General features: G+C 43.5%; 2 protein-coding genes and 2 long non-coding RNA genes across 9 annotated transcripts in view; 3 read left to right on the top strand and 1 right to left on the bottom strand.

Annotated features, from left to right (window-relative positions):
• Window positions 1-13,356, top strand: part of LOC118396226 (transcriptional enhancer factor TEF-3-like) — a 33,757-nt gene extending 20,401 nt beyond the window's left edge. The window contains 3 exon segments of the mRNA XM_035790321.2: window positions 5,492-5,632; window positions 10,400-10,552; window positions 12,640-13,356. Of these exon segments, the coding sequence (XP_035646214.2) occupies window positions 5,492-5,632; window positions 10,400-10,552; window positions 12,640-12,753 (408 nt within the window). The 3' untranslated portion in view covers window positions 12,754-13,356.
• LOC127908209 (uncharacterized) lies at window positions 2,847-5,484 on the bottom strand. 2 transcript variants are annotated; one of them, XR_008066306.1, is made up of 3 exons: window positions 5,190-5,484; window positions 3,772-3,817; window positions 2,847-2,858 (listed from the first exon to the last, which is right to left on the bottom strand). It is a non-coding gene; the product is annotated as an uncharacterized LOC127908209 (long non-coding RNA). The 2 variants fall into 2 exon arrangements; XR_008066305.1 differs by lacking the exon at window positions 2,847-2,858 and adding an exon at window positions 2,939-2,950.
• A 4,445-nt stretch (window positions 13,357-17,801) lies between the features above and the next one.
• Window positions 17,802-20,326, top strand: LOC127908208 (uncharacterized). Of its 5 annotated transcripts, none has more exons than XR_008066302.1 (6): window positions 17,802-18,178; window positions 19,049-19,382; window positions 19,473-19,534; window positions 19,617-19,714; window positions 19,792-20,189; window positions 20,285-20,326. It is a non-coding gene; the product is annotated as an uncharacterized LOC127908208 (long non-coding RNA). The 5 variants fall into 5 exon arrangements; XR_008066300.1 differs by lacking the exon at window positions 20,285-20,326 and having other exon boundaries at window positions 19,049-19,119; window positions 19,207-19,382; window positions 19,792-20,247; XR_008066301.1 differs by lacking the exon at window positions 20,285-20,326 and having other exon boundaries at window positions 19,207-19,382; window positions 19,792-20,247.
• A 23-nt stretch (window positions 20,327-20,349) lies between these two features.
• LOC127908207 (uncharacterized) lies at window positions 20,350-21,310 on the top strand. The gene is made up of 2 exons (XM_052465618.1): window positions 20,350-20,835; window positions 21,116-21,310. Exons 1-2 carry the CDS (start codon window positions 20,365-20,367, stop codon window positions 21,293-21,295), a joined length of 651 nt encoding a protein of 216 aa, XP_052321578.1. The 5' UTR covers window positions 20,350-20,364; the 3' UTR covers window positions 21,296-21,310.
• The last annotated feature ends 2,873 nt before the right edge of the window (window positions 21,311-24,183 follow it).

The raw sequence follows: 24,183 nt of genomic DNA, 5'->3' as shown, positions 1-24,183 counted from the left end.
CCCTGTTCACCCACGACTGCGTGGCCACGCACGCCTCCAACTCAATCATCAAATTTGCAGACACAACAGTGGTAGGCTTGATTACCAGCAACGGCGAGACGGCCTACAAGGAGGAAGTGAGGGCCCTCGGAGTGTGGCGTCAGGAAAATAACCTCGCACTCAATTTTGACTAAACAAAGGAGATGATCATGGACTTCAGGAAACAGCAGAGGGAGCAGCCCCCTATCCACATCGACGGGACAGTAGTGGAGAACGTGGAAAGTGTTAAGTTCCTCAGCGTACACATCACGGACAAACTGAAATGGTCCGCCCACACAGACAGCATGGTGAAGAAGGCGCAGCAGTGCCTTCCAGCAACAGTGTGAGAACCAGTGTGTGAAGACTTACAGAAAAAGTTTGACATCTGTCATTGCCAACAAAGGGTATTTAACAAAGTATTGAGAAACTTTTGTTATTGACCAAATACTTATTTCCCACCATAATTTGCAAATAAATTCATAAAAAATCCTACAATGTGATTTTCTGGATTTTTTTTCTCATTTTGTCTGTCATAGTTGAAGTGTACCTATGATGAAAATTACAGGCCTCTCTCCTCTTTAAGTGGGAGAACTTGCACAATTGGTGGCTGACTAAATACTTTTTTTGTCCCACTGTATAAAGTAGTTGTTGTGAAATTTTTAGGTTAGATTACTCGTTGGTTATTACTGCATTGTCGGAACTAGAAGCACAAGCATTTCACTACACTCGCATTAACATCTGCTAACCATGTGTATGTCAAAAAAAGGGGGAGGGACTGGAAGGTTGTTGTTGACTGGGTGTGAGGTTCCTCTCTCTGCAGGCTGATCTATTGTTGTTGACTGGGTGTGTGGTTCCTCTCTCTGCAGGCTGATCTATTGTTGTTGACTGGGTGTGTGGTTCCTCTCTCTGCAGGCTGATCTATTGTTGTTGACTGGGTGTGTGGTTCCTCTCTCTGCAGGCTGATCTATTGTTGTTGACTGGGTGTGTGGTTCCTCTCTCTGCAGACTCTATTGTTGTTGCCTGGGTGTTTGAATCCTCTCTCTGCAGGCTGATCTGTTATTGTTACCTGGGTGTGTGGTTCCTCTCTCTGCAGACTGATCTGTTATTGTTACCTGGGTGTGTGGTTCCTCTCTCTGCCGGCTGATCTATTGTTGTTGCCTGGGTGTGTGGTTCCTTTCTCTGCAGGCTGATTTGTTGTTGCCTGGGTGTGTGGTTCCTTTCTCTGCAGGCTGATTTGTTGTTGACTGGGTGTGTGGTTCCTCTCTCTGCCGGCTGATCTATTGTTGTTGCCTGGGTGTGTGGTTCCTTTCTCTGCAGGCTGATTTGTTGTTGACTGGGTGTGTGGTTCCTTTCTCTGCAGGCTGATCTGTTGTTGACTGGATGTGTGGTTCCTCTCTCTGCAGGCTGATCTGTTATTGTTACCTGGGTGTGTGGTTCCTCTCTCTGCAGACTGATCTGTTATTGTTACCTGGGTGTGTGGTTCCTCTCTCTGCAGGCTGATCTGTTATTGTTACCTGGGTGTGTGGTTCCTCTCTCTGCAGGCTGATCTGTTATTGTTGCCTGGGTGTGTGGTTCCTCTGTCTGCAGACTGATCTATTGTTGTTGACTGGATGTGTGGTTCCTCTCTCTGCAGACTGATCTGTTATTGTTACCTGGGTGTGTGGTTCCTCTCTCTGCAGACTGATCTGTTATTGTTACCTGGGTGTGTGGTTCCTCTCTCTGCAGGCTGATCTGTTATTGTTGCCTGGGTGTGTGGTTCCTCTCTCTGCCGGCTGATCTATTGTTGTTGCCTTAGTGTGTGGTTCCTCTCTCTGCAGACTGATCTGTTATTGTTACCTGGGTGTGTGGTTCCTCTCTCTGCCAGCTGATCTATTGTTGTTGCCTTAGTGTGTGGTTCCTCTCTCTGCAGGCTGATCTGTTATTGTTGCCTGGGTGTGTGGTTCCTCTCTCTGCCGGCTGATCTATTGTTGTTGCCTTAGTGTGTGGTTCCTCTCTCTGCAGGCTGATCTGTTATTGTTGACTGGGTGTGTGGTTCCTCTCTCTGCCAGCTGATCTATTGTTGTTGCCTTAGTGTGTGGTTCCTCTCTCTGCAGGCTGATCTGTTATTGTTGACTGGGTGTGTGGTTCCTCTCTCTGCCAGCTGATCTATTGTTGTTGCCTTAGTGTGTGGTTCCTCTCTCTGCAGGCTGATCTGTTATTGTTGCCTGGGTGTGTGGTTCCTCTCTCTGCCGGCTGATCTATTGTTGTTGCCTTAGTGTGTGGTTCCTCTCTCTGCAGACTGATCTGTTATTGTTACCTGGGTGTGTGGTTCCTCTCTCTGCCAGCTGATCTATTGTTGTTGCCTTAGTGTGTGGTTCCTCTCTCTACCAGCTGATCTATTGTTGTTGCCTTAGTGTGTGGTTCCTCTCTGCAGGCTGATCTGTTATTGTTGCCTGGGTGTGTGGTTCCCTCTCTGCAGACTGATCTGTTATTGTTACCTGGGTGTGTGGTTCCTCTCTCTGCACGCTGATCTGTTATTGTTACCTGGGTGTGTGGTTCCTCTCTCTGCAGGCTGATCTGTTATTGTTACCTGGGTGTGTGGTTCCTCTCTGCAGGCTGATCTGTTATTGTTGCCTGGGTGTGTGGTTCCTCTCTCTGCAGACTGCTCTGTTATTGTTACCTGGGTGTGTGGTTCCTCTCTCTGCCGGCTGATCTGTTATTGTTACCTGGGTGTGTGGTTCCTCTCTCTGCCGGCTGATCTATTGTTGTTGCCTGGGTGTGTGGTTCCTTTCTCTGCAGGCTGATTTGTTGTTGACTGGGTGTGTGGTTCCTCTCTCTGCAGGCTGATCTGTTATTGTTGCCTGGGTGTGTGGTTCCTCTCTCTGCAGACTGATCTGTTATTGTTACCTGGGTGTGTGGTTCCTCTCTCTGCAGGCTGATCTGTTATTGTTGCCTGGGTGTGTGGTTCCTCTCTCTGCAGACTGATCTGTTATTGTTACCTGGGTGTGTGGTTCCTCTCTCTGCAGGCTGATCTGTTATTGTTACCTGGGTGTGTGGTTCCTTTCTCTGCAGGCTGATTTGTTGTTACCTGGGTGTGTGGTTCCTCTCTCTGCAGGCTGATCTGTTATTGTTACCTGGGTGTGTGGTTCCTCTCTCTGCAGACTGATCTGTTATTGTTACCTGGGTGTGTGGTTCCTCTCTCTGCCGGCTGATCTATTGTTGTTGCCTGGGTGTGGTTCCTTTCTCTGCAGGCTGATTTGTTGTTGACTGGATGTGTGGTTCCTCTCTCTGCAGGCTGATCTGTTATTGTTGACTGGGTGTGTGGTTCCTCTCTCTCTCTCCATGCTGATCTATTGTTGTTGACTGGGTGTGTGGACCCTCTCTCTCCATGCTGATCTATTGTTGTTGACTGGGTGTGTGGTTCCTCTCTCTGCAGGCTGATCTGTTGTTGACTGGATGTGTGGTTCCTCTCTCTGCAGGCTGATCTGTTATTGTTACCTGGGTGTGTGGTTCCTCTCTCTGCAGACTGATCTGTTATTGTTACCTGGGTGTGTGGTTCCTCTCTCTGCAGGCTGATCTGTTATTGTTACCTGGGTGTGTGGTTCCTCTCTCTGCAGGCTGATCTGTTATTGTTGCCTGGGTGTGTGGTTCCTCTGTCTGCAGACTGATCTATTGTTGTTGACTGGATGTGTGGTTCCTCTCTCTGCAGACTGATCTGTTATTGTTACCTGGGTGTGTGGTTCCTCTCTCTGCAGACTGATCTGTTATTGTTACCTGGGTGTGTGGTTCCTCTCTCTGCAGGCTGATCTGTTATTGTTGCCTGGGTGTGTGGTTCCTCTCTCTGCCGGCTGATCTATTGTTGTTGCCTTAGTGTGTGGTTCCTCTCTCTGCAGACTGATCTGTTATTGTTACCTGGGTGTGTGGTTCCTCTCTGCCAGCTGATCTATTGTTGTTGCCTTAGTGTGTGGTTCCTCTCTCTGCAGGCTGATCTGTTATTGTTGCCTGGGTGTGTGGTTCCTCTCTCTGCCGGCTGATCTATTGTTGTTGCCTTAGTGTGTGGTTCCTCTCTCTGCAGGCTGATCTGTTATTGTTGACTGGGTGTGTGGTTCCTCTCTCTGCCAGCTGATCTATTGTTGTTGCCTTAGTGTGTGGTTCCTCTCTCTGCAGGCTGATCTGTTATTGTTGACTGGGTGTGTGGTTCCTCTCTCTGCCAGCTGATCTATTGTTGTTGCCTTAGTGTGTGGTTCCTCTCTCTGCAGGCTGATCTGTTATTGTTGCCTGGGTGTGTGGTTCCTCTCTCTGCCGGCTGATCTATTGTTGTTGCCTTAGTGTGTGGTTCCTCTCTCTGCAGACTGATCTGTTATTGTTACCTGGGTGTGTGGTTCCTCTCTCTGCCAGCTGATCTATTGTTGTTGCCTTAGTGTGTGGTTCCTCTCTCTGCCAGCTGATCTATTGTTGTTGCCTTAGTGTGTGGTTCCTCTCTCTGCAGGCTGATCTGTTATTGTTGCCTGGGTGTGTGGTTCCTCTCTCTGCAGACTGATCTGTTATTGTTACCTGGGTGTGTGGTTCCTCTCTCTGCAGGCTGATCTGTTATTGTTACCTGGGTGTGTGGTTCCTCTCTCTGCAGGCTGATCTGTTATTGTTACCTGGGTGTGTGGTTCCTCTCTCTGCAGGCTGATCTGTTATTGTTGCCTGGGTGTGTGGTTCCTCTCTCTGCAGACTGCTCTGTTATTGTTACCTGGGTGTGTGGTTCCTCTCTCTGCCGGCTGATCTGTTATTGTTACCTGGGTGTGTGGTTCCTCTCTCTGCCGGCTGATCTATTGTTGTTGCCTGGGTGTGTGGTTCCTTTCTCTGCAGGCTGATTTGTTGTTGACTGGGTGTGTGGTTCCTCTCTCTGCAGGCTGATCTGTTATTGTTGCCTGGGTGTGTGGTTCCTCTCTCTGCAGGCTGATCTGTTATTGTTGCCTGGGTGTGTGGTTCCTCTCTCTGCAGACTGATCTGTTATTGTTACCTGGGTGTGTGGTTCCTCTCTCTGCAGGCTGATCTGTTATTGTTACCTGGGTGTGTGGTTCCTTTCTCTGCAGGCTGATTTGTTGTTACCTGGGTGTGTGGTTCCTCTCTCTGCAGGCTGATCTGTTATTGTTACCTGGGTGTGTGGTTCCTCTCTCTGCAGACTGATCTGTTATTGTTACCTGGGTGTGTGGTTCCTCTCTCTGCCGGCTGATCTATTGTTGTTGCCTGGGTGTGGTTCCTTTCTCTGCAGGCTGATTTGTTGTTGACTGGATGTGTGGTTCCTCTCTCTGCAGGCTGATCTGTTATTGTTGACTGGGTGTGTGGTTCCTCTCTCTCTCTCCATGCTGATCTATTGTTGTTGACTGGATGTGTGGTTCCTCTCTCTGCAGGCTGATCTGTTATTGTTGACTGGGTGTGTGGTTCCTCTCTCTGCAGGCTGATCTGTTATTGTTACCTGGGTGTGTGGTTCCTCTCTCTGCAGGCTGATTTGAGTGCCAACCTGCAGGACGACAGCAGTTTGTTCTACGGCGTGTCCAGTCAGTACGAGAGCTCCGAGAACATGATCATCACCTCCTCCACCAAGGTCTGCTCCTTCGGAAAGCAGGTGGTGGAGAAAGTAGAGGTGAGCGAGAAACAACTGATTGTTCCAGGTCCATGAATAGAGATCAGGTAAATATACATACAGTATTCACTGAGTGTACAAAACATTAGGAACACCTTCCAAATTTTGAGTTTCACCCCCTTTTGCCTTCAGAACAGCCTCATTTCGTCAGGGTATGGACTATACAAGGTGTCGAAAGCGTTCCACAGGGATGCTGGCCTACGTTGACTCCAATGCTTCCCACAGTTGTGTCAAGTTGGCTGGATGTTCTTTGGGTGGTGGACCACTGCAACATTGCAGTTCTTGACACACTCAAACCGGTGCGCCTGGCACCTACTACCATACCCCGTTCAAAGGCACTGAAATATTCTGTCTTGCTCATTTACCCTCTGAATGGCACACACACACAATCCATGTCTCAATTGTCTCAAGGCTTCTTTAACCTGTCTCCTCCCCTTCATCTACACTTATTTGAAGTGGATTTAACATAAATAAGGGATCATAGCTTTCACCTGGATTCACCTGGTCATTCTGTCATGGAAAGAGCATGGGTGTTCCTAATGTTTAGTACACACGACATACTGTTTACATTAGGGTTTGGTGGTATCCGGATATTCATATCTTCATACCGTTTCTATACCATACCGGGGTATAAGGTATTACCGGAAATGCACACAAGTGCCGCTATTAAACTTATTTTTATTCATTTTTTTGTTACGCACAAAACTATTAAGGCAACAGGGATCTTGATCCAGGAGAGGATTGAATGTCTCTGCTGTAAACAAGAAACTTGATCTGGACATCTAACCACTTAGCAAGTTAGCAAACCAAATGCATAGCTAGAGGCCTGAGCTGGATATCATTTATTTGACACATCTTAGATTTCTTATAGTTAGTTATAAGCAGTGGCTTAGCACCCACCCCTGAAATACCGATGGTATGATTTTGAATACCGTTTATTTTTTGCGGTATTGGAAATCACATCGGTATTTCGAAATACCCCGGTATAAGGTATAAGCGGTATTTTGCCCAAGCCTAGTATACATACAATATGCATATACAGTACAAAATACATAACATATATGTGTAGATAAAGACAGAAATACATGTAGGTTTACAGTACCTAAATAAACATACATTTATATTGAGTATTTCGAGATGGTCAACAGAGTTTTTATGTAGACTCCGGGATTGGCATGAAAATGTTTTAGACCTGCGATCTCAACATTTGAGATCATGACTGTTCGTGAACGTAATGATTATCACTCTGGGAATAAATGAATAACCCAACCAGTGGGATTCAACTCACTACTTAACAATCTGTGGTCTAGAACAGACGGCCAAACAATTCACAAGACACCACTTAACTCCTCCTCACCCTGACTCACTGGTCGCGTCCCAAGGAACCTACCAGGTACAACCCTATATCCGTAACCATGGCCACCCTCTTATATCATCCTGACCAACTTGCCATCGAAATACACCGCTGCTGTCTTCAACTAGGATCTCAGCAATCATTGCCTCATTGCCTGCATTCGTAATGGGTCCGCGGTCAAACAACCACCCCTCATCACTGTCAAACGCTTCACCGATTAGGCCTTTCTAATCAACCTGGCCCGGGTATCCTGGAAGGATATTGATCTCGTCAGCAGAGGATACCTGGTTGCTCTTTAAAAGTGCTTTCCTCACCATCTTAAATAAGCATGCCCCATTCCCCCAAAAAATGGGACTCCCGGTGATCTAGGGCACTCTATCGCAGTGCTAGCTGTGCCACCAGAGACTCTGGGTTCGAGCCCAGGCTCTGTCGCAGCCGGCCGCGACCGGGAGGTCCATTGGCCTAGTGTCGTCCGGGTTAGGGAGGGTTTGGCCGGTAGGGATATCCTTGTCTCATCGCGCACTAGCGACTCCTGTGGGGCATTTTTCTACGGCTGGCCATGTTTTCCACCTGGCTACCCCTACCCTGGCCAACATCTCTGCAACCCCTGCAGCAACTTGCCCAAGCCCCCCCCCCTTTTCTCCTTCACCCAAATCCAGACAACTGATGTTCTGAAAGAGCTGCAAAATCTGGATCTCTACAAGTCAGTTGGGCTTGACTAAAATTATCATCCGAAATTGTTGCAACCCCTATAACTAGCCTATTCAATCTCTCTTTTGTATCGTCTGAGATCCCCGAAGATTGGAAAGCTGCAGCGGTCATCCCCCTCTTCAAAGGGGGAGACACTCTAGACCCAAACTGTTATAGACCTATATCCATCCTGCCTGCCTCTTTTTACATCTTTGAAAGCCAAGTTAAACAGATCACTGACCATCTTCATCGACCTGGCCAAGGCTTTCAACTCTGTCAATCACCGAAGCCTTGGCTTCTCAAATGACTGCCTCGCCTGGTTCACCAACTACTTCTCAGAGTTCAGTGTGTCAAATCGGAGGGCCTGTTGTCCGGACCTCTGGCAGTTTCTAAGGGGGTGCCACAGGGTTCAATTCTCGGGCCGACTCTTTTCTGTATATATCAATGATGTCGCTCTTGCTGCTGGTGATTCTCTGATCCATCTCTACTCAGACGACACCATTCTGTATACATCTGGCCCTTCTTTGGACACTGTGCTAACAAGCCTCAGACGAGCTTCAATACCGTACAATACTCCTTCCTAGGCCTCCAACTGCTTTTAAATGCAAGTAAAACTAAGTGCATGCTCTTCACCCGGTTGCTGCCCGCGCCCTCCCGCCGGACTAGCATCACTACTCTGGACGGTTCTGACATAGAATATGTGGACAACTACAAATACCTAGGTGTCTGGTTGGACTGTAAACTCTCCTTCCAGACTCACATTAAGCATCTCCAATCCAAGATTAAATCTATTGGCTTCTTATTTCGCAACAAAGCCTCCTTCACTCATGCTGCCAAAAATACCCTCGTAAAACTGACTATCCTTCTGATCCTTGACTTCGGCAAACACTCTACTCAGACTACATCCAATTTGCTATCACAGTGCCATCTGTTTTGTCACCAAAGCCCCATATACTACCCACCACTGCGACCTGTATGCTCTCGTCAGCTGGCCATCACTACATATTCATCGCCAAACCCTCTGGCTCCAGGTCATGTATAAGTCTATGCTCGGTATAGCCCCGCCTTATCTCAGCTCACTGGTCACCATAGCAACACACCCGTAAAACGCGCTCCAGCAGATATATTTCACTGGTCACCCCCAAAGCCAACCCTTCCTATGGCAGCCTTTCCTTCCAGTTCTCTGCTGCCAATGACTGGAACTAATTGCAAAAATCACTGAAGCTGGAATCTTATCTCCCACTAACTTTTCTAATTTTTCTATTGCTATTGGACGTTTCTTTATGTGTAACTGTTGTTTTTGTTGCACTGCTTTGCTTTATCTTGGCCAGATCGCAGTTGTAAATGAGAACGTGTTCTCAACTGGCCTACCTGGTTAAATAAAGGTGAAATTAAAAAAATAAATGTAACCCTATTCTGTATGTAGTGCACTACTTATGACCAGAGTCCTATGGGCCACTAGCTATAATGTAATGATATTCAACGGGGACATCAATTTGATTATGGTAACCATTGCCTACAGTATATGTTTAATGCTATAGCTATCTTGCCATATATCAGCTACATTATACATTTATTTCCTTGAATTTCATTTATAAAATAATCTAATTTATTTTCAGTGTGACCATCTCATGATATATTAAACATACAGTAGCAGTCAAAAGTTTGGACACACTTCATTCAATGATTTATTTGTATTTTTACCATTATCTACATTGTGGAATAATAGTGAATACATATAAACTTTAAAATAGCACATATGTAGTAACCAAATAAGTGTTGAACAAATCAAAATATATTTTAGATTTGAGGTTCTTCAACGTAGCCACTCTTTGCCTTGATAACAGCTTTGCACAAGCTTGGCATTCTCTCAATCAGCTTCACCTGGAATGTTTTTCCAACAGTCTTGAAGGAGTTCCCACATATGCTGAGCACTTGCTGGATGCTTTTCCTTCACTCTGCGGTCCAACTCAATTGGGTTGAGGTCGGGTGATTGTGGAGGCCAGGTCATCTGATGCAGCACTCGATCGCTCTCCTTGGTCAAATAGCCCTTACACAGCCTGGAGGTGTGTTGGGTCATTGTCGTGTTGAAAAACAAATGATAGTCCCACTAACTGCCAACCAGATGGGATAGCGTATCGCTGCAGAATGCTGTGGAAGCCATGCTGGTTAAGCGTGCCTTGAATTCTAAATAAATCAGTGTCACAAGCAAAGCACCATCACACCACCACATCCATGCTTCACGGTGGGAACCACACATGGGGAGATCATCCGTTCACCTACTCTGTGTATCTCACAAAGACACGGCGGATGGAACCAAAAATCTCAAATTTGGACTCATCAGCCCAAAGGACATATTTTCACTGGTTTAATGTCCATTACTATGGCTTCTTGACCCTTGTCACAAAACACAACTGATTGGCTAAAACACATTAAGAAGGAAAGAAATTCTACAAAATTAACTTTTAACAAGGCACACCTGTTAATCTAAATGCATTCCAGGTGACTACCTCATGAAACTGTTTGAGAGATTGAAAAGGGTGGCTACTTTGAAGAATCTCAAATATAAAATATATTTTGATATTTAATACTTGATTCCATATGTGTTATTTCATAGTTTGTCTTCACTATCATTCTACAATGTAGAAAATAGTTTAAAAAATACAATTAAAATAAAAAACCTTGAATGTAAATCATATTTTGGATATATTTTGTTTCCCCAGACGGAGTATGCACGGTTTGAGAATGGGCGGTATGTGTTCAGAATCCACCGGTCCCCACTGTGTGAATATATGATCAACTTCATCCACAAGCTCAAACACCTGCCAGAGAAGTACATGATGAACAGTGTACTGGAGAACTTCACCATCCTACAGGTACACAAGCACACACAAATGCACATTTTAAATATTATATACATAATTCATACAATAAGGATTCAAATATTTCTGGACAGGTATAGCTGGACATCTAGGGAAACAGATACCCAGTGGTGGCAAAAGTAAAGATACCTTCATAGAAAATGACTCAAATAAAAGTGAAAGTCACCCAGTAAAGTATTATTTGAGGAAGTCTAAAAGTATTTGATTTTAAATATATACTGAACAAAATGATTAATGCTCAATGCAACCATTTTGAAGATTTTACTGAGTTCATATAAGGAAACTCAAATAAATAAATTGGGCCCTAATCTATGGATTTGACATGACTGGGAATACAGATATGCATCTGTTGGTCACCGATACCTTAAGGTAAAGGCGTGGGTCAGAAAACCAGTCAATATCTGGTGGGACCACAATTTGCCAAATGCAGTGAGACACATCTCCTTCGCATAGAGTTGAACAGGCTGTTGATTGTGGCCTGTGGAATGTTGTTCCCCTCCTCTTCAATGGCTGTGCGAAGTTGCTGGATATTGTCAGGAACTGGAATACGCTGCCATACAAATCTATCCAGAGCATCCCAAACATGCTCAGTGGGTAAGTATGCAGGCCATGGAAGAACTGGGACATTTTCAGCTTCCAGGAATTGTGTACATGAGGTGGTTGGCGGATGAATGGCATGACAGTGGGCCTCGGGATCTCTTCACGATATGGCTGTGCATTCAAATTGCCATCGATAAAATGCAATTAAGTTCATTGTCCGTAGCTTATGCCTGCCCACACCATAACCCCACCTCCACCATGGTGCACTCTCAGCAAACCACTCGCTCACACAACACCATACACGTGGTCTGCGGTTGTGAGGCCTGTTGGACGTATTGCTAAATTCTCACAAATGAAGTTGGTGGCTTATAGTAGAGATATTAACATACAATTATCTGGCAACAGCTCTGGTGGACATTCTTCAAGTCAGCATGCCAATTGCATACTCCCTCAATACTTGAGACATCTGTGGCATTGTGTTGTGACAAAACTGCACATTTTAGTGGCTTTTTATTGTCCCCAGCACAAAGTGCACCTGTGTAATGATCATGCGGTTTAATCAGCTTCTTGATATGCCACCTGTCAGATGGATGGATTATCTTGGGAAAAGAGAAATGCTCACTAAAAGTGACGTGTAAAAATGTGTGCACACATTTGAGAGAAGTAAGATTTTTGTGCGAATGGAGCATTTCTGGGATCTTTTATTTCAGCTCATGAAACATAGAACCAACAGTTGAAATATTGTGATTATATTTTTGTTCATTATACTTAAGCACCACAAGTGAAAGTATGAATCATTTCTAATTCCATATATTAAGCAAACCAGACTGCACAATTTTTTTTATTTTTTTTAATGTACGGATAGCCAGGGACAAACTTCAACCTTCAGACATAATTTACAAACAAATCATGTGTGTTTAGTGAGTCTGACAGATCAGAGGCAGTGGGGATGACCAGGGATGTTCTCTTGATAAGTGTGTGAATTGGACCATTTCAATGTCTTGCTAAGCGTTCAAAATGTAATATACTTTTGGGTGTCAGGGAAAATGGAGTAAAGTACATTATTTTCTTTAGGAATGTAGTGGAGTAAAAGTTGTCAAAAACATATAGTAAAGTACATATACCCCAAAAAACGACTTAAGTACTTTACGCCACTGCAGATAGCATCTTTTCCACACAGCAAGCCTGGGATGGCTACGTGCTAAACTAAGGCGTGAGTTGGTGTCCTCTAGGCAGGGTCATGAGGGTGTGAGTATTTGTACACACACACACATTGTATCAATGCTACAGATCATGATGCAACAAGTGTTTCATTCAGTGCTAGGGGGAATGAAATTGTGACAGTATCATTCTCTGAAGGAGCTCGTGCATTTTTGACAATTCAAATTTGTGTAGTTCGCTTTACATCTCTGTCATGTTCTTAGTGAGAATTGAGACCCACCTGTATGCAAAAGAATGACCATTTGATTTGTTATTTCTTCACAAAGGAAGTGTGCATTGTAGTGGTGGTATAACAGGACAATGTGTGTGTCTCTCTTTAGGTGGTGACCAACAGGGACACACTGGAGACCCTGCTGTGTATAGCCTATGTCTTTGAGGTGTCTACTAGTGAGCATGGAGCCCAGCACCATATTTACAGGCTTGTCAAAGACTGAGAGAGCCCTGTGGACAGAACCAGTATATAGCACAACAACAAACCCAACATTGGACAATCTCCTCTATAAGCTGCAAGCACCATACAATTGTCTGTCAGGACCCAAAGAAGCACTAGGAGAGTTGCTTGCCCAGTGAAACGACTATGGAAGAGGTGGATTGAGAGCATTGGGAGCTAGAGTGAACTTTACAACTGTGTGATGTGAAAGTGAGGAGCAGAGGGTGGGAACCTTCATTGTGGTATATCTATATGTACCAGAGAAGCCAAACGTCAAGACGATGCATGAGAACGTTGATTTTCATCTCATTTTACTAGTGCTTGCTTGTTTGATTTATTAGATTTTATGCAGCTGCATGAGCGGGATTGTGTTTGGTTGTCCATGGGTGACACCTAATGACTTAATGTATATTGCACACAGAAGAAAGAAAAGTGGGCAAGAGGACAAAAAAATAACTTTCAACCCAAAGACTGCACATCCATGTCATTGCTTTTGGTGCCAATATTTGTTATGAGTAAAAATGTCATGTACAGTGCCCATCTTCACTGAAAAAGAATCCCAATGGAAATAACAGGCAAATTAAAAATAAATATTGTATTCACCTGGTTTAAATTATGGAATTAAATGCCGAACTAACCTTGTCTCACACCTCTCCAGCAGGTGGCGATAGCGCAAAATGTCTTTACTTGTGTCCGACCAAGAGTTCAAATGTTTTACTCGTCCATGCAACCGGATACTGCCTTAATTTTGCCGGTCCCCAGGAAGAGGAGCTGTGTAGTTGCCTTGGCAGTAGCTAATGGGGATCCAAAAATACAAATACAAATGCTTTTGTCGCTGATGCAGCACGTGATGAAAACAACACCGCTAGCTAGCTCGTAAACTTTCATGATCTAAAAATGTCTCAAATACAGTTGAGGGGTTTCCTCAACGAGAGATCAACAGCTGCTACTGGGAGATGTAATGGTTAGTAAAACAAAACTATAGTATCAGGAGGAAGTTGTTTTCAGAGGCTGCTCGACATTGTTCTTCAACCAAAGATAAAGCTAACGTTGCACAGAGCAGGTTTGTTACTCATTACGCTTGTCTAACTTACTCAACCTAAAATGTATTGACGTTCGAGTAATGTTAGTTTAAGTTGTTTTTGAGACGAGGTGTAGGGTTACAGTTGGGGTTAGTGTACTTATTAAGCCCACGTACCCAATCACGGCCGGATGTGATACAGCCTTGAATTGAACCAGGGATTGTAGTAACGCCTCTTGCACTGCGACGTCACTCGGGAGCCGCTTCCATATTTGGATACAAATTTAAATGACTTTTTCTACCATTTTAATATTTCAACCAGTTCATGTGGTTGTTGTATCCATACCCATTTGTATTCTAAGCCAATCAGATGTTTTAAGTTATTGACAGTTGTGTAAATTCCTACTACTGTGGAGGTGACTCGCAGATACACATTTTCCCAATATTTTTAGTACCTTCTCAGATAAGTGATCATAATTCATGTATTGTCATTTAAGCTTACATAAGACATGTCATTTTGTAAGTTTTTTTTTTTTATGTTTGGAAATTCATTCATGTATTATTTAAGAAGTGGGCTTATTCAGAACACCAATAAGGTTAAAGGGTACTTTCAGTACCCATGTGTTTGATACCATCCCCCCCCAATTAAAGTTCCACCAACCTTCTGTGTTAGTCTTACCCTAATTTCACAGTATATTTTACGAGGAGGGTCGTTCCATTTCATTTCCTGGCATCTGCCAAGCCCAGATTTGTCCATCGGACTGCCAGTTGGTGACGTGTGATTCATCACTCCAGAGAGCGCGATTCCACTGTTCCGGAGTACAATGACGGTGCCACGTTGAAAGTCACTGAGTGCTTCAGTAAGGCCATTCTACTGCCAATGTTTGTCGACAGAGATGGCATGTCTGTCTGCTCGATTTTTGTAATACCTGTCAGCAACCGGTGTGGCTGAAATAGCCAAATCCACTGATTTCAAGGGCTGTCTACATTTGTGTGTGATAGATATAGATAAACGTCCCTTTTTCAGGACCCTGTCTTTCAAAGATAATTAATAAAAATCCAAATAACTTCACAGATCTTTATTGTAAAGGGTTTAAACACTGTTTCCCATGCTTGTTCAATGAACCATAAACAATTAATGAACATGCACCTGTGGAACTGTCGTTAAGACACTAACAGTTTACAGACGGTAGGCAATTAAGGTCACAGTTATGAAAACTTAGGACACTAAAGAGGCCTTTCTACTGACTGAAAAACACCAAAAGAAAGATGCCTAGGGTCCCTACTCACCTGCATGAACGTGCCTTAGGCATGCTGCAAGGAGGCATGAGGACTGCAGATGTGGCCAGGGCAATAAACTGCAATGTCCATACTGTGAGACGCCTAAGAAAGCCCTACAGGGAGACAGGATGGACAGCTGATCGTCCTCGCAGTGGCAGACCACGTGTAACAACACCTGCACAGGATCGGTACATCCGAACATCACACCTGCAGGACAGGTACAGTATGGCAACAACAACTGCCCGAGTTACACCAGGAACGCGCAATCCCTCTATCAGTGCTCAGACTGTCCGCAATATGCTGAGAGAGACTGGACTGAGGGCTTCTAGGCCTGTTGTAAGACAGGTCCTCACCGGCAACAACGTCGCCTATGGGCACAAATCCACTGTCGCTGGACCAGGCAGGACTGGCAAAAAGTGCTCTTCACTGACGAGTCGTTGGTTATCAATGTAAATAGTCCGGTGGCCATTTGAATAATTGTTCAGCAGTCTTATGGCTTGGAGTAGAAGCTGTTAAGGAGCCTTCTGGTCCTAGACTTTGCGCTCCGGTACCACTTGCCGTGCGGTAGCAGAGAAAACGGTCTAAGACTTGGGTGACTGGAGTCTCTGATAATTTTATGGGCTTTCCTCTGTCTATTATATGGATGTTAGGATGCTTGGCCCCAGTGATGTACTGTTTCCATACCAGGTGGTGATACAACCGGTCAGGATGCTCTCGATGGTGCAGCTGTGGACCCATGCCAAATCTTTTCAGTCCGGAGGGGGAAAGGTTTTGCCCTCTTCACGACTCTCTTGGTGTGTTTGGGCCAAGTGGTGCAGTGCTCCCAAGTGGTGCAGTCGTCTAAGCCACTGCATCTCAATGCAAGAGGTGTCACTACAGGCTGTATCACATCCAGCTGTGATTGGGAGTCCCATAGGGCAGTGCATTGTTGGCCCGGGTTAGGCTGTCATTATAAATAAAAGAGCAACCTGGCTTTATGTTTTTGCTGACGTGTGACACAATGACACTGCCCCCGGTTAGAAGTAAGTAAAGGCATCAGCATGCTTCAGTTCGGCTGGAGCCTAGTCGGCTAGGTGAACCGCACGAGTGTTCTGGAATACCTCCAACTTCTTAGGGATCGGCGTCCCGTCATCGGGACAGTTGTAAATCATGCAGCGCCTTGTATCAAGATCGCAGATTTTTGAGAAATAACAATGTCGGTACATATGTCTTATGTCGGCTGAAAGCTTAAATTCTTGTTAATATAACTGCACTGTCCAATTTACAGTAGCTATTAATGCATAAAAATGCCATGCTATTGTTTGTGGAGAGCTCCTAACAACAAAACACTTTTTCACTACGATAGGTTTGATAAATTCACCTCTGAAGGTGAAATGTGTACTTACATTCTGAAATATATATATATATATATATATATTTTTACCTTTATTTAACCAGGCAAGTCAGTTAAGAACATATTCTTATTTTCAATGACTGCCTGGGAACAGGCCACCCCTGTTCAGGGGCAGAACAACAGATTTGTACCTTGTCAGCTCGGGGGTTTGAACTCACAACCTTCTGGTTACTAGTCCAACGCTCTAACCACTAGGCTACGCTGCCACCCCTATTGCTCTGATTTATCATCCAAAGGTTCCCAGAGATAACATGAAGTTTTGTTTAGTTAGATAAAATCCTTTTTCATATCCGAAAAAGGGCCATATAGCATGCACAATCGATTTTGTATTTCCACTCGTTCAATATGCAAAGAAAGGAATCTGTGAAAATCTCACCCTAAACGTTGTTTCAACGAGTCAAATCACATTCATATGTATTCCTCAGAGATCCTAGAACGTAACGAGACTTGACTATATCATTAGGGGTGTAGTATATCCTATAGGACACCATATTTGGTCAGAGAGCGACGCCTTCATTGCATGCCAATAAAGGGGGTGGTCATCACTTGAACAACTTTAACTGTCAAGTAATCACAAATCGGGGTCAAACAAAGCTAGCTAGATAGCCAAGGAGCTGGGCTTTATGGGAGTATCCGGAAAGCCTGTGTCTGTCGCAACATGTAGGTCCTACCTTTTGCGACAGCATGCCTTTTCCTTTTGGACAAAAATGATATGAATATTCTGAGTTTTGAAAACTGGTAAATGTTTAACTTATAATATGGCTACTATTACTAAAAAAATCTTAGTCAAAGTATCCAGATTTTTGTATCTTTAAATCTTCTTTATTTGTCAGTTAAGAACAAATTCTTATTTTCAATGACAGCCCAGGAACAGTGGGTTAACTGCCTGTTCAGAACGACAGATTTGTACCTTGTCAGCTTAGGGATTTGAACTTGCAACCTTTCGGTTACTAGTCCAACGCTCTAACCACTAGGCTACCCTGCCGCCCCATTTGACGATATTCTTGCAGAACATTTTGCTATGAATGCAACTGTCTCCTTCATGATTTGCCCAAATGTACCTGCGTGACTTCACACTAAATGTAATGGAGAACGCTCATACTTCAAGTTATCCGTCTGAAACCTTGCACATACACTGCTGCCATCTTGTGGACACCATTGGAATTACAAACAGAGTGATGGCTAGAACTGTGACCTTTCTCTTGCATTTCAAATATCAAGTTATCCGTCTGTATTTTCTTCTACCAGACCTATTGTGTTATACTGTCCTACATTCAATTCACATTTACACAAACTTCAAAGTGTTTCCTTTCAAATGGTACCAAGAATATGCATATCCTTATTTCGGGTCCTGGGGCCTGTTGCACAAAAGTAGAATTAAGACATCCGGGATAAATGACTCAGCTGAGCTCAATGAAGCCAAAACATGTGCCCAGGCTTAATTGGCTGCACAAAGACCAAGCCAGGATGAGCAGACACGGATTCATTAAGCCAGGTGAAACCAATCCTGGATAGGTGCGCGCTCACGGCTCACTCAAATAGACCCCGCCACAGATCACAGATTAACTGATTTACCATGGCAACTAGAGCCGCGTACTTTTCCCCGTCGGAAGCACAAATCCTCATGGAGGCATACGAGGAGGTAAAAGATATAATTAAGAAGAAAGGCAACACCGCCACAGTGATAAAGCAAAGAGAAAAAGCGTGGCAAAGTATTGCAGACCGCCTGAATGCGTAAGTAGTGCACAATTACACACTCACCGCTCCGCTGAAACATCACAATTACAATTCAAATATTTAATTCACATCTCCAAAAACGCAGTTGTACTGTAATTATGAAACGGTTAAATTTTTTAATTGAAATGCACTGCAGATATGAGTGAAATTGTGTAAAGTAAGTCCATCACACTGTATAAAGCTATGATAAATTATTATTAAAGCCTTACATTATTATTTAACGTTACTACGCTCAGTACGGTTTAATCTTAGCCGTTGTACTCTGCTTCTTATGTTGTCCACCGTTTTTTTGTGTTTCTCCTGCTTTCATTAATGTAAAGCTGCTTTGACAGAATGAAACAATTGTGAAAAGTGCTATATAAATAAAATTTAATTGAATAAATAGATGAGCTATAATAATAATCACTTTAATTTATATAGCGCCTTTCAAAGGACCCAAGGTCGGTTGCTCACTGCACTGCAAAAATGTCTTTCTTACTTAGTATTTTTGTCTTGTTTTCAGTAAAAAAAAATATCTAAAAAACATCTTGAATATTTTCTTGAGCAAAATTACCTAGGAAAATAAGCAAAAAATCTGCCAGTGAAACGAGAACTTTTCTAAAATTAAGTGTTTATGGAAAAAGTAAACTTATTTCAAGAGAATTTTTATTATATTGACAGATTTTTTATTTGCTTGTTTTAAGCACACATTTACTTAAAGTTTATATTTTTGTCTAAACTATACTTATTTTGCTAGGTCATTTAGCAAATCAAGAAAATACATCTTTAGTTAAGTTTTTTTTTATATATTTTTACTGAAAACAAGACAAAATACCAAGTAATTTTTTGCAGTGTGACTCCATTAAATGTGTGTGTGTGTGTGTGTAGATTAAACATGAACGGGCCAAAACGGACATGGCAGCAGGTCAAAATCAAATACAAGAACATTCTGCAGAATGGTATGGTCCCTGACTAATATTTAACAAAGCACAAGCATATATTGTACCCAGAAGGTGCCTGCTCACACATTGTCTGTACTGTTTTAGCAGTGAAAAAGAATACCCACAGACAAGGCACGGGTGGTGGGTCACCAAAGGCTGACCTTACCCCAGCAGAGGACATGGCCTTGGAGCTAAATAAAGGCAGGCCCGTCTTAGAGGGGATCCCTGGGGGAAAGAGACGAGCATAGGTTCCTCCCAAGATGCCACCCGCTTCATTCAAGGTATGTCCTTCCATCTCTACATGGGATACAACCACATTCATATTGAATCAATTTGGACTGTCTGACTTTGGTTTACCTATTGCCTTGCAGTGTCTGGCAGCACTGTGTTCCTGTTAGAGCCACCAGCACAAGCACCAGACGATGCTGATCCAGTGAGTACTCCATCAAAGGCATACTGTAGGCCTGGCATGTCTTGTCTACTAGCTTCAATATGAATCCGATTAAATGTGATAGGGTGAAGGCCCCAGTGCAGCAGCAACAGCACATGATGGAGACGATGATGATGAGGAGGAGACCATCTCTCTGGATTCCAGAAGGCATGAGGTATCATGGTAAGACTGTGAAAGTACTATTTACTCTACAATGGTGAGGAGTCCTCATCAAAATCAAAAATCTAATTTCTTTACAGGACCCAGATGCTATACAGTGGGAAAACCATCCTGGCAACATAGTGCGTATTAATAAAAGGACACCACATCCTGCCAAATTCCAGCTGCGCTAATTGTATTGTGTTCACAGAGCTCACAAGCTATCAGAAAGTTGTATGGCAACCACCTCCGGCGCCAAATAGAACTGGCAGACATAGACATTCAGTACAAGAAGAAAAAGATGGAAAATCTTGCACTGGAGTCCGAAATAAAAAGAGGACAATTAGGAAACTGGACCTTGAAATAAAAAAACTTGAGAGGGAGGTGAGATATGCCTTCAATGTACACTGTATGCTAACTGTAACACAAATGTATTAATCATTATTTGTATTTCCTCCCCCAGCTCCAAGAAGATGACACAGCTCAAAATAAAAATTAGGTATATTCTCGTAAAGTCAAGTGAGCCATGACATATGAGCTCTTATTGTGAGCACACAGGACAGTGGCATCTTTCTAAGGTTTTTATTTTCCCAGCAATCAGTACAACCAAGTCATCGTTATAAGGCATCGCCCTCTTTGCCCACCCCCAGCAGCAGGTGTGGCCACTAGCCTATATGAAGGCCCAAAATTGTGTGTTCCTTTCTGCTCTGACAATGGCATGCCCATTCGTGCGAGATGTGGTGGATGAAGAAGCACTTGTGCTGAGGAGAGCCTTCAGGCGAGAAAGGGTCTTCAGGGACCGGTTGGACCCACTGGCCTTCCCTGACGACCATCTATATGAAAGATACAGGTTTTCTGCAGATGGCATCAGGTATCTATGCAGACTACTGGGTCCCAGGATTAAGCACCGCACTGCACGGAGCCATGCACTGAGTGTGGAGCAAATGGTTTGTGTGGCCTTGCGCTTTTTTGCTAGTGGAGCCTTCCTGTACTCAGTGGGGGATGCAGAACAGCTGAACAAGGCCACAATTTGCCGCACAATAAGGAGTGTGTGTCTGGCTATCAAAGCATTAGCAGATGTCTTCATCTCTTCCCTGGCCACAGAAGACTCTGTGACATCAAAGAGGAGTTCTATAGGATTGCAGGTAAGAGGATCTACAAATTACAGGACAACTGTTAACACATAGTAGGATACTCATTACTTTGTGTGACAGGTTTCCCCAATGTCATTGGTGCAGTGGACTGCACACACATAAGGATAAAAGCCCCTCAGGTGCCCATGAGGCCGATATTGTGAATAGGAAATCCTTTCACAGCATTAATGTTCAGGTGAACATAACTTTTTGATATTGTCCATTGACGAACACTCTGCATTGCCAGTGATGTGCATTGATTGGTGTAATATTCCTCATCTTATGATTTCAGATGGTCTGCAATGCTGACTGTGTGATCAGCAATGTTGTGGCAAAATGGCCTGGCTCAGTCCATGACTCCAGAATCTTTCGGCCTCTGAAATCTATCAGTGCCTATCACAAGGTAAGCCACACAACCCCTATTTATAACCATCATGGCTGTGTCAAGAATATCACTGTGTTTATGAGGTAGTAATGATGAGATTTTGTGTTGACAGGTGAATTCTCTGGTGTGTTGCTGGGAGACAGGGGTATGGCTGCCAGCCTTTTCTCCTGACACCTTTCACAGACCCCCAGGAAGCACAGCAGGCCTACAACCATGCCCATGCCAGGACCAGGGCCAGAGTTGAAATGACCTTTGGCCTCCTGAAGGCACGCTTTCACTGCCTTCACAAATTAAGGGTCAGCCCTGTTAGGGCATGTGATATTACTGTGGCTTGTGCTGTCCTCCACAATGTGGCCTGCCTGAGGAAGGAGAGGGCCCCAGAGTGCCACCAGCCATGGACTGGGACAATCCGGCAATCTTCCCTGATGACGACAGTGGTCGGCTGCTGAGGGACCAATATGTGTTGAATTATTTTAGTTAGTATGTGTGCTTTCAATTTTGGTTAAATATGTCCTGCGGTGGCAGAGGAATTTGGGTTTTTTGGGTTCGTTTTTACGAATTTGGCCTCTTATGATGTTTGTGCGGTATACTGTGTGTAATACAAGGCTGCATGGAGGCTACTGCATCCATTCATTTGTCTGTTCAGTTGATGTGTATGGATTTGTCCTGCATTTATTTTAGTGTGCAGACATGCAGGGTGTGTTATATACAGACCTTTGAATGTGTATGTATCATTTTGTATAATATGCTTGGATTCTGTGCTTTCCATCTTGTAGAGTCACTGTGACTTCAGTTTCGAAAGGAGCTGATGGTTTACCTGCTTTGTTTTGTCCTTATTCAATAAAGGAACATAATGTTACACATTGTGTTTTTATATTCATATGGAATGTGTATTTGTTTATATGACAGAGTACTAGGGCCACACTGAAGAAAAAGGATAAAGTCATAAATTTATGAGGCTGGTTCTTTCTGCATAAAAGCTACATATTGTTTTTACAGTTTTGATACTTATGACAATGTGATACTTAATATTCTGGCACATCAGCATGTCTTTGTTTATGAAACCATACTGAAGTACAATTTCACGAAATGCCCCGCATCTGTCATTTTAACAACTGTCCTCCTTTAAAACAACTGGTTACAATATTATGACTTGTCTTTTTTTCCCTCTGTGGCCCTAATATTCTATCATTTTATATATAGTCTATGGGAAACTGTAAATTATCTAATGATAGCAACATCTAAAAATCATTTTTTATCCAAAATCATTGAAATTAATGATCACAAACGTTTAAATAATGACAGTGGGTCTAGTTATATGTGATAACAATGTATAGTGAGCAGTGAAATAACTATTGGTTTCCATTTGTGGTGACTGCTGACTGACATTAGGGATGAGATTAAATAGATCCTGGAATTTAGCCTGGTCTGGAGCAGGCTAGCTCCACAGAATAAATCTCCATGGTAATTTATACCATAACATATCCTCCTGCCCCTATCCATCTTTAGTGCAACCGGATTACGGATCAATTGAGCCAGGATCACCAAGATATCCTGGTTTAATCCCTTATCCTAGTTTTGTGCAACAGGCCCCTGAGCTACAGGCAGTTAGTTTTGGTTGTCTATTTGGAGAAAATTGAAAAAAGGGAGCTATCCATTCTGAAAAACTAATAAAGAGTGGCAATAGTACTGTTTGTCCATTTTGAGCCATCGTAGCCAGAATACACGTGCTCAAAATATTCCTGATTAATCTAAGATAACAAAAAAAATCTGTCATTTAATTTTGAAGTTTTTGCCGAGGAGATCTTCCATCTCATTTAACATCGAAGATGTTTGGTGCAGTATCTCTCAGTGAAAACAAAATTGCATGAAAATGAGTCATGAATGACCACAGACTTTATTGAAGAATCCCTACTGTTGACCAATCACTAACAAAGGGGCTTGACTTAGGCTTGACTTGAGAAAACATTGTGTGCCCGAGCAGCTGGGGAAAAACTAAACGAACAAAAACGTCACAAAATGTCATCATAGTACATGCGAACTCTGCCAAACTGTTTTGGCTGGGAAGCATGTGGACACCTTCAGTCAGACAGAACAAGAGTTAACACGCATAAGGAATTTTATTCAAACACACTGATGGTTTTTGAGTTCACGCATCCAATACACAACTCCGCCCACCGTAACGGCGTCAGGCTCAGGGCAATATTTATACCTTTGCAGGAGTGCGCAACGGATCTGTCTGACAAGTGCAACTCAGTAGACAATAGACCTGATCGGACAGCTCAGAGCCTCTGCTCTTTTCTGTCCATAAGAAACTATTGGATTGGTGGAAGAGGCAGGGCAGGCCAGGCGCAAGGAAGGGGGGGGCATCCCCAGAGGCTAGATGCCCTAAGGTTTTTTATCAGAACGGGCGTAGATTAGTTTAGCCTTTTTTCTTTTCCCGACATGAGTTTGTGGTGTTTACTTAAAAAAATAAAAATAGAAGTGAAAAAAAGGGATAAAAAACTTCATTTAAATTATAGCTCACAACTGTGCAGGGGGAGAGGGGTGGTGGCGCTAAGGAGTGTATTCACATATCTACCAATTTTCATACACACACAAATTATTTTTGTAAAAAACAAAATCTCCTCTAGGTCAGTTTCAGCATTATGGACATGGGTGTATCTGTGGTCCATTTGGCCTGTCCCACGGCTTCCTTCAGTGACAGGTTGTGAGTGGCTCTGTTGATGAACTTCTGGCCAATGATTGACTGTCTATTGTTGATTGATGTCAGTCCAGATATGCTGTTAACGTAGTGGTTGCTGATGTATCTTGGTAGTCTGTAAGCCATTTTTATTGCCATGTTTTGGACCCTCTGTAGCCGATTCATCTGCTGCGGTGAAGCTGTTATCCAGGCTGGCAGGGCGTATTCAAAGAGGGATCGGATGTAGCAGATGTAGACTTTCAGCACTGTCTGAGGTGAGGCTCCATATTTT

The sequence above is a fragment of the Oncorhynchus keta genome, chromosome 17 (assembly GCF_023373465.1).
Source record: "Oncorhynchus keta strain PuntledgeMale-10-30-2019 chromosome 17, Oket_V2, whole genome shotgun sequence".
Lineage (NCBI taxonomy): Eukaryota > Metazoa > Chordata > Actinopteri > Salmoniformes > Salmonidae > Oncorhynchus > Oncorhynchus keta.
Note: the sequence above shows the minus strand (reverse complement) of the source record. Positions and strands in the feature narration are given on the sequence as shown.

What these genes read in the sequence shown, in the direction of transcription:
- LOC127908207 (XM_052465618.1), top strand. Translation starts at nt 20,365, where the DNA reads ATGAAGGCCCAAAATTGTGTGTTCCTTTCTGCTCTGACAATGGCATGC. An exon ending in GGAGTTCTATAGGATTGCAG is followed by an intron (nt 20,836 to 21,115) that starts GTAAGAGGATCT and finishes TTATGATTTCAG; the next exon opens with ATGGTCTGCAATGCTGACTG.